The sequence below is a fragment of the Aptenodytes forsteri genome, unplaced genomic scaffold (genome assembly GCF_000699145.1).
Source record: "Aptenodytes forsteri isolate BGI_AS27 unplaced genomic scaffold, ASM69914v1 Scaffold174, whole genome shotgun sequence".
Classification (NCBI taxonomy): Eukaryota; Metazoa; Chordata; class Aves; order Sphenisciformes; family Spheniscidae; genus Aptenodytes; species Aptenodytes forsteri.
In genome coordinates, this window is record NW_008794603.1 from 2,334,240 (window position 1) to 2,344,184 (window position 9,945).

At 48.1% G+C, this 9,945-nt stretch overlaps 1 protein-coding gene across 1 annotated transcript in view; it reads right to left on the reverse strand.

The window, feature by feature from the left end:
* CYTIP (cytohesin 1 interacting protein) overlaps window positions 1–9,192 on the reverse strand; it is a 12,773-nt gene extending 3,581 nt beyond the window's left edge. Inside the window, exons 1-6 of the mRNA XM_009273154.2 lie at window positions 9,028–9,192; window positions 5,637–5,686; window positions 5,247–5,301; window positions 2,193–2,295; window positions 1,965–2,058; window positions 1,491–1,560 (exon numbers count right to left, since the gene is read on the reverse strand). Coding sequence (XP_009271429.1) covers window positions 1,491–1,560; window positions 1,965–2,058; window positions 2,193–2,295; window positions 5,247–5,301; window positions 5,637–5,686; window positions 9,028–9,192 — 537 coding nt within the window. The remainder of the gene's footprint in view (window positions 1–1,490; window positions 1,561–1,964; window positions 2,059–2,192; window positions 2,296–5,246; window positions 5,302–5,636; window positions 5,687–9,027) is intronic.
* Window positions 9,193–9,945: the final 753 nt, after the last annotated feature.

A 9,945-nucleotide genomic window follows, 5' to 3' on the forward strand; every position in this document is an offset into this window, starting at 1 on the left:
GAAGCCAGTGCCTGCACTCGCACCAGTTTCGTTTCTCGTGGACTAGCCGGCCGGCCGGGCGGTCTCAGCGTCCCCAACCCCCAACCCGGCTCCCACTGGCCTCAGGTACCAGGGTCACGTGCAGCTCCATGTGAAGCCAGTGCAGCCCCTGCACTCGCACCAGTTTCCCAACGCTGCCAGATCAAGCCGGCGTGCAGGGGTTTGTCCTAGCTCCAACCCTGAAGGGAGTACCAGTGCTGCCTCTGGGCTCAGCTCTCCCAGCTGTTCCCACAAGCCAAGAGCCAAGAGCCCCCCACCGCCCGTTGGTCAGTTTTACCTCCTTCGGAGAGAAAATAACAGCCAGCTGCAGGGGAGCAATGCCTAAAACATCCCAGCTATTTCCAAAAGCATCCTCCATAGCCCTCATCAGTTTAATGAACCTTGGAGGGGAAACCGAGCTCATGGGAGTCTCGCCCTGGTCTCCTCGCCCCTGCCCATCTTCTAGGCTGAAGTGACGGTGGCCAAGATATCGCCCGTACACCCAGACACTGCCCTTGGCACGCCCCCAGCTGCAGACCGGTGGAGGTTGGGAGGGATCCCTCCTTTCCTCACCCTCCAGCCCCCACAGCTACCATTTACATCATCCACAGCATCAATGTCACGCAGCAAATTACACCACCATGTGCGGTACTCTTATAAATGCAGCACAAACCAAATTAAATAAACATTGTTTTAAACATGCTAAATACTAAACATGAAATCACCCCCATGGCAGGACTTATATTTTATAGGCAATGGCACATATGGCAAACCCTGTCCCTGCTGCTCAGCTCTGGCAAGCCTAACCCATTTGGCATGAGGTTTATTCTAGCCAGATTAATTTTTAATGCACTTTTTAAAGTACCATACTCCTGTGCAGAGGGTTTTGGCATAGGCATAAGGAAAAACCCTTCACTCAGATCGACCGAGTCCTGGCTTTGGAAAGCCCTGGCCCTTGCAACGCTTGTGGCACTACGGCTGCAGCGGGGTGAGCAGAGAGGCACCCTGGGGTGCTGGCATTCGAAAACCTGCTGCCAGCCCGGCTGCCTCGGTCTCAGATGGGAAAACAGAAGTTCTACAAGTCAGAGGTGCTGTCAGCGTGCCGTCACTAATGAGCTTGAGGTCTGCTTGTGAAAGTCTGCCTTCCCTTTTTGCTAAATACAGAGTACATTAAAATACGCTGTTCTGTTCTTAGAGGGAAGGATTGCCTACCAGCTGGGCACAGCTGAGACACAGGCAGAAATGGAAATATTTAGAGAGTTACAGAAATTATCGTGGGGGAAAATATTACCAAAAAAATATACAGAAAATATTACAGGGACTGCAGCTGGGGGTGCTGGCAGCAAGGGACACACGGGTGTCTGCCCCCTGCCAGGACACCCAGCCCCAGAGACACCCACCTACCCCCATTAGCAGTGAATCCACAACAGCCCTCTGTGTTCGACAACGGATTAACTAATGAATTATATTACCTTCAGTAACTGCAGCTTGGTCTCAAGCTCCATTTTCCGCAGAAACATGGCCCCGTTGACAGTCTCTAACCTGCGAAGAACAGGCGATGTTGGCACCAAAGCGGAGAGGACCGCCGAGCGCTGCCAGGGCTGCCAGATCCCGCACCGCAGCTCACCGCAGCGCATCGCACCGCACTGCAGCGTGTGGTGCCGTGGGGTCCTCAGGGAGCGGCCGCACGTGGCGACTGGGAGCAGCCCACCCGGCCGAACCCTCTCATCCACGGCTGTCTTGGGGCAACGCTGGGGGACCTTCCCAGAGCTCCTCTCTCCCACCCAAACCCTCACCTGCAGTAAGAGCGTGGCTCTGCAGAGCCAAACCCACAGGGATTTCTGCCTCTGAGACAGCACAGGACTGCAGGGTAGCACGAGAAGCTTTCTTGGCTTCCAGCGGGAGAGACTATTAAGCTAAAAACCATCTGAAGGAGGGATGCCTACCTTAAATAGTTCCCTGAAGACTTTATCAAGTCTACTATTTGCTTGTGACTAAAACCACTGGTGTTCACACCGTTGATACTGGCGAGGATATCGCCTGTTAGAGATACACAAAGGCGAAAACTAGCATCTGCAGCACACGCACGCCCTCCACATGCTCTACAATAAAAGTAATTGAGAGAAAAGCAAGGTAAGGCCACCCAGGGCCGGAGAAAATACATGAATAGTTACCAATTTGAAGGCCAGAAAGATGGGCAGGACTTTCTTCTTGAATTTTGCAGACGCAAGTGCATACCTCCAGGGAGTAATCATTTTGGTGCGGAAATCTAATAGTCTGTTAATACCAAAGTGACAGTGTTACCAATATCAAAGCCACGAAAACAATTTAAAAATTAACGGTCTTTTAACACATTTTTTAAAATGAGAAGGCTGTGAAGAGCAGGGTATATTATCATGCAAGTGAGAACACCAAAATGTTATAACCTAACAATTAGAAATAGCATTCTTATGATAGAGAACAGCAGACACCTGACAGATGCCTGTACGTTGTTTTTGAAAAAAACTAGTTTTAAAGCAAGTTGGTTATTCATTATCAAAAACTCAGTAACTTCAGTCAAGAATATCTGTTAGCATGGATGCAGATTGCTTTCTGGAAGGATATTTCATGTTCCCAGCCACAGCATGGCAGGGTGTGACTCGGGCTTTTCAAGTGATTGACTCCTACGCATTGTGAATGCTGCGTGAAGTCAGCTGGTGCTGCCAGATAGATCGGTTTGCGATGAGAACTGAAAAGCAAGAAGAGTTGAACCTACTTCTGCTCTTTTGGCCTCATAAACTCATTATCCCCTCAAAAGTGCTTTTTATTCTTGACTTATACATTTAAATATACATTAAGTAATTCTAAGTATAAAGCCATCATGTGATTATCAGTGCTGACATATATTTAGAAAAACGCAAAAGTAGGCGATGCAGCCTGACCAGATCTTGCAATGACAGGAAATGTCTTCTTGGCTACATGCAAATATCAGTATTTAGCCGCATCTTCCTACCAAAATTTAAGACTGAAGCTGAACTTCCTGAAAACCTACATCTAACCCAGATATGAGAAGTCATGTTAGATTCCCAAATTTCTCAGTCAACGTGGAACAAACAGGGACGAAGACCGGGTGAGTTCAGAGCTTGTCTGGCCAAATCACACCAATGCAGTGATTTCAGCCCTTAGACCAACAGTAAAACTTTTGGCTAAACTAAGAGCACTAAGTGAAACGTGAGGTTCTTGGAGGACATGCCACTGCAGGTCACACTTGCTTTTTTTTTTTTGACCTATTTCAGAGCGGTAGGTCTCACCTACCAACCTGAAAGATTGGGCCAGCTTGAGCGATACGAGCTGGACAAGCAGGATGGGATTTGTCACACCTAACTGGAGCCATCCGGACAGAGGTGTCTCGACATCCCCACCAGAGCCACTGGGAGAGGCGGACATCTCCAGGGTGTGACTGATGGCCCCAAGAGAAGCACTCCAACCAGGAGGGTGGACTTCCCTCTCATGTACCACCTTCTCCTCACGGACTGCAGAAGACGGCTGGGCCATGGTTTTGGAGAGGGAACCTAGCTTTTAGGTGGCTGCAGCGTGGACAGAGGTGTCTCGACGTCCCCACCAGAGCCACTGGGAGAGGCGGACATCTCCAGGGTGTGACTGATGGCCCCAAGAGAAGCACTCCAACCAGGAGGGTGGACTTCCCTCTCATGTACCACCTTCTCCTCACGGACTGCAGAAGACGGCTGGGCCATGGTTTTGGAGAGGGAACCTAGCTTTTAGGTGGCTGCAGCGAGGGGAGAGACGTGCTACCAGAGCGTCTGCTCTGCAAACACCTAGGCACTTTGGGAGCCGCACGGTGTCTGTCTTGCCCCCAGGCTCTGGTCTGTGAGTGGGAAGTAGGAGAAGAAGCAGTAACATGCGAGAAGCTCTGGCGTTCGGCCATCACTGCAGTTCTCATGAGCTCCCTGCAGATGGTAGACCTAGAGTTTCACATCATCTTATTCTGCTTTGCCTAAATTTAACTTGTAGTAATGAAATTACAGCTTCTAAATAATGGCTTATCCTTAGTATCAGACAGATGCTGTCTTTCCATAGCCCGGACTTTCTAGTGAAGGGCTCACGCTGAATGTACGTTCAGGAAGAAAATGTGCCAAGAACAATTATTCTAATCAGAATGTCACATATAATGAAAATCTGCCCTGACAATTTATACAAAAGCCCAATAATTGACTCAATTATCCTCCCTTCTGAAAGCTCTCCACTGTTCACGAGCTGAACGCTTACCTGCTCATTAGTCACAGAACCAAATCTGAAAAAGTTAAGCTTTTCCTAATACACTAATTTCACTGAAAACGCTATTTTCCCTTTGTGCACAGATACAGGCAAGCACTTTGAAGACACCCTGCCGCCGCAGTAATCGAAACAGAGGGGCGACATGGGAGGGTCTCGCAGGCACTGGCTCACAAAACAGGCTCCTGTCTGTAGGTCCCGCCGGCAGGCAGACCTCTGCGGTATTGCCACAACCCCGCTGCTCCCAAAACTACATCCTTTTATTCCTGGGATTATTTTTTATTTATAACCAGGATTTTAGCAGGCCTACAGATCTAAGAGTTACCTTTCTCACAAAAATCTACAGAACAAAAATCTCCCATTAGCAGTACTCCTGATAAGATTCTGGTTTTCCTATTTGATGATTTACTGACTTCGACATCTAACAGAATTTCTTCCTATATGATTTAGCCCCCAAAAAGTCATGCTTAGCAGTCATTTATTTAAAAACTTGCCAATACTGTACATCTACCTCAAAAATACATATGTGTCTATATATGTTAAAGGAGGTAGTAAAATGCTAGTATAAGGTATTTTTTTGGAGAGAGAGTTTTTTGATCTCCCTCTTTTTATATGAAAATATTCTCATATGCAATTCTCCCAAAAAATATTCACTTATGGAGGTAAGAAGGCATTGCCATTGCCTCATATTTGGATTTGGATGAGATTTCTCCTACACTCAATGCCCTGACTTGTGAGAAGGCCAGAAATTCTCATCTGTGACCTTTGCTATGAAAAAATCCTTGGAAATGCATCCTAGTTCTGTATCATTCCTGTAAGCTTTTCAAATTTCACAAGGAACTGATAGATACCTTCCTCTGCTCTATGCTGTCTTAACCTAATTTTGAGGACATGACACTTAAGAGTTGGCACCATATTTTATTTTTAAATGAATTGACTTGTCATTTAAGTCTTACCTGGATTTCAAACCCAAACGTCTCTTTATCTTCTTTTAATATAGCAACAAGGTGTCTGTAAGAAGAACACACAGAATTGCATATGAACGCTGGGGTGCCACGCTTCGTGCACTCTGTATTTCTAACCAAAACAATCGTGTCCCCATCACTGCCCCTCCCTGTGCTAGCAGGGTGTCAGCATGCACTTCCCTCAGGCGTTGCAGCGGTGGTTCTTGCTCTTTTCTTACCCAAACTAAATGTCACAATTTCACCTGCACGTCCCAGGTGTTGGGTACCACTGTCTGCCTTGCACCCTTATCCCACTAGGGCTGCTAAACGGGAAGATTCCCAGGACACACGTTTCATGCAGAGTAAGTAAATAACAGTGACTATAGAAGAACATCTTCATACCTTTGTGGCCTGGAGGAGTCGCCCAAGGAGCTGGATCTGGCTAAGGCAAGCTGTAACCAGACATGGGAGTGGAAAAGGGTCAGTAGATTCATGGTTCTTTGAGGCACATGGCTAAAATCAGCAGTTTAGAGAAAAACTAAAACTAGCTGGTAGCATCCCACCACCAGCTTGCACCAACACAGCCTCTCCCTCAGTCAGATGAGAACGTAAACTTTCAGATCAGGAGGAAGAGCAGCTAGGTCCAGGATGCAAGACGACTCATCATCAAAGCCACCCGTTAGATGCTGGCAGCAAGCTCAGCCAGGCACAGGCAGAGAGTCAGCAGCCAACAGCAACGACCTCCGGGCGCGCTGACCGCTCCCTGCAAAGCTTGGAAAAGGTGCTGCCTCCTGCCCAAGAAGTCTTCCTCCACCCTACAGTTCCTTTCCAAGTGAGTTAGAGAGTAATTTTACACAGTAACAGGTCTGGTATCAACGCCCGTGGAGGATGTTTAACTGGCATTGCTGCAAGACAAACTATCAACGGCGACACATTCTGGTGTGAAGGATTGCATTAACCTGCAAGAGGCAGTTGTTGAAGGAATTCGTGTTTATTTTTACTATGTTGGAAATTAAGCCCTGGAAAACTGGCTATAGGTAATTTTTTTTTCATTTTTCCAAACCTTTTAAATAAAAAATTGAGTATTTCCAAAATAAAACAAACATGGGTACTCTTAGCACATCATATTGTTTCAGTTGTTCACCTCCAGAAAACATCCGGGTATCCTCGCTGGGAGACAATAATGCAGTACCCATTCCAACTTTATTTGAAAAAATTGGCCACCTGCTAGCTATCCAATCTTCCCTGCAATAAGTTAAAATTGAGAGCTGAGCTACCACCAGACAATATAAAATGAAGCAACACAAGGGTTTTTTTGCACAGGGCTGATAATTTGACAACTTCACAATTAGCTTTCATAAACTCACAAACACCTACTTTGGAGGGGGAGAGAGGTCTGGAACCAGAAGTAACTTGGCTGGGAGACCCCTGTAGCAATACCTGTTGGAAGACCCTGCGGCAGGAAGGTGCTATTTAGGGTGCTAGAGGTTGCTGTGAAAAAGCATGAGAACAAGTGGAAAAATTCAGGTTGAATCCCAAGGAAAATCTTCCGGTGGCAAAAGTGCTTGGAGCAGGGAACTCTTCCCCAAACTGCTGGAGATGTAATTTCTGAGGACAGTAGAAATGGGAAAGACAAGAGGCATGACGGCCCAAGAAAACCCCTGCATCTGACAGGGCATCAGAGATGGACCTCCCATTGCTCTTTGCAATGTCCACAATCCTCTTGTGTTATTTTGCATAATTTAAAAAAAAAAAAACAAACCTACATGGCAGCCCTGTGTTTTCAAATAAGAGAAGGAATATTCCTTCTTTGCGGATCGCCTTGCTTTATAACAAACCTATGGCAGCCCTGTGTTTTCAAATAAGAGAAGGAATATTCCTTCTTTGCGGATCGCCTTGCTTTATTGCGGTGCACTGTGGGGAGTAAGGGGCCAGCCAGGGCCACGGCTCGGCGTGCAGCTGCCCCATGCCATGGGCTGCGGCTGGGCTGCTCCGTCCTCGGGGTGCGCAGGCACTTGTGCTCTTGTGGAAGGACAAGGGCCTGACGGGCACACAGCACCGGGGCACCTCTCCAACAGTGGGGACCCTTCAAAATGCTAAAACGGGTGAGGCTCCAAGACTTTTGAAGGCCAGGGATTGCTGTCATTCCCGTTAATGCTGTAACTATTATCTAGACAGTGCCCAAATCATGTCTCTGTTATGCCAAGACCACACCTTTCTTTTGTACCTTTCCCCTGAAAATCTGTGGGCATTTATAAACTTAACACCTATGAGAAAAGGCAGAAAGCCCACATAAATTAAGGTAACTGCAAACAGTTATCTCTGCAGTTTCTTGTGATGGCTGCCTAGCATTTCCAAGCTGATGCGTGCATGGTCACAGCCACAAGCATCCATGATCACTGCTTCAGGCTAGGGAGGCCTGTGCCTGAAGAGCTCTCTGGAAAAAGCCAGGATCAGTGTTAAACATCGATTCTTCCCATAAAAGTGAACCACGAATAAGGAATTACATTATCACTAAAATGTTTGTAGAGTTTAGTCAATATAACCAAATGTGTCAGGCTTCAGCAGTATAAAACGATGCCGCAGTGTGACACCGACAGAAACACCCTACTTTATAAACATGCATTTACTTGGGGAGAGAAAGGAGAGGAGGGAGAGACTACGTGTATAATAATACACCGCACACCAGGTGAAAGAGCTAATGGCAGGCGTACACCTGGGCTGCTGGGCCCCCGCAGCACGTGAGCATTAGGTACGGTCTGTGCAGAGCGGTCCTCAGGCCTGATGCCCGTGTTGTGATTCGTCTTTAACAGACACAGCCACGTCACAGCCATTACTGTCAGCCTCCCCCTGCGCCAGCAGCGATTGCCATGCAAAGGGCTGCTCCATCACAGCCGCGGGAGCTGGATGCCACCCAGCAGCAGCGTTCCCAAGATTAGTCTGGCTCTGGCTTTCCTTTATCTCCCCACACTTGTACAAAGAAAAGGATTAAGCGCGTTTCCGCTGCTGAACAAAGCAAAGCCTTAAGTGCTCAGGTATTATGCACCAGTTCTCTGATAATACTTTCAGATTATAATGTGTCTCAAACATTTTCTATTTAGGCTTCTTCATGCTAGACAAATAGACCAAAGCTGGAATTGCTCAGCTGACAATTTACAGCAACAGCAAGAGAGACTTTTGTGGCAATCCCGTTGCAAACAGCAGAAATGTGCACAAATTGTGCTGTTCAGTTCTGGGGGAAAAGCCCAGACGAGAGAGACAGCCCAACCAGCCCCAACAGTCGTAGCAAAATACTCCAAAATCTGGATGGAAATAACTCATGGTAGGTGCTTTCTGTCAGCATTGCAGAACAAAGAACAGTCTAGCCAGGCCACTATACTGAAGTAAATGCAAGTTTAAAGGAACACCCAGACAGCAAGAGCCTCTTTTGACTCACAGCACTGCTGTAAATGGAGAAGAAATGCAGACAGGGCAGGATCTTAGCTGCAAAAGCACTTCATGCGCCCAAGCCCCCGCAGGCAGAACGCCTCTCTGCTCGCGCCTCTCAGGAGCTTCCCATGCTGCCGGTGTTGCAAAGATTTCATTGCAATCCCAAGACCAGCTAGGCTAAAGGCGCCCAGCAGCAATCTCTCTAGCACCCTGAAATCAGGAGCCATGTGGTTCTGCAGGGAACCTGTGCGGTCACTTGGGAAAACTCGGTCGTTTCTGCTCGCACCTGCAAACGCGGGCAGCAAGCGTCTTTCTGGGCAGAAAGGAGCCATCAGCCTCCCGGAGCACAGGAGCGAGCCTGTACCTGCTTGCGCCCGCGGGGCAGCGTCCCCACTGTGTTGGCCAGGTGCTGGATCCTCCTGCTGTCCGTCGGCAGAGCCTGCTCCTCCCCGGTGGCACAAGCGGGGCCGGCACCGAAGCCTACGAAGTTGGCGTTGTGGTTCTGCTGAATGAGCCTTCTTAGAGCCATGTCGGCAGAAAGGCATTTAAAACGGTGTTGCTAAATGCTGCAGCATGGCTGAGGAAACTAAAATACATTCGCCTCTCCGAGCGATCAAAAAGTTTGAGACCGGAAAGCCAGCCACGTGACCTGTGGTTTAGGTGCACGTTACATAAATCTCTTCTAGCAGATCACCAGGGCACTCGGTATGTGTTGTGTTCACAGGAGAGTTAAGAATTAGGCTTGGCAATTAAAGAAATCTGCTTAATTTTTCCATTCCTGCACACAATTCTCACCAAACAGCTTCTTCTCTCTGTCCTTAGAGCACTACTCACTTCAGATACTTGCCTGAATTCAGCTTGTTCATTCTCTCACTTGCTCGGCATCCCTTGTATTGCTCAAATTACCTTTTGGCAAAGACGGGAAAATAATGCTTTCTTGGGATAACAGTGTCAGTGCGTGACTTCCCAGCCACAGGGAGGAAAGCAAGAACTGAAGGCCACAGCCTGAGAGTAGGAGCTGAAAACGTCGCAGAGCAAGGGCAGAGCAATGCCCTCAGCAGAGCGTTTGTGTTTTGGTAGGGAGCAATGACTTTTACCCAGCAAAGCAGGTTTGGGAGCAAACAGCAATGCAAACGCAGGGCCTGAGGGAAGGGACATGAGGGGGCTGCCTCAGCAGAGCCGGGGGCAGGCACAGTGCTAGGGAGAGCCTTTGCCAAGCATCATCCTTGCACCTTTCCTGGCTGGCCAGGGCCAGAGGAAGACAGCAGGGGCTGCAGGCAGG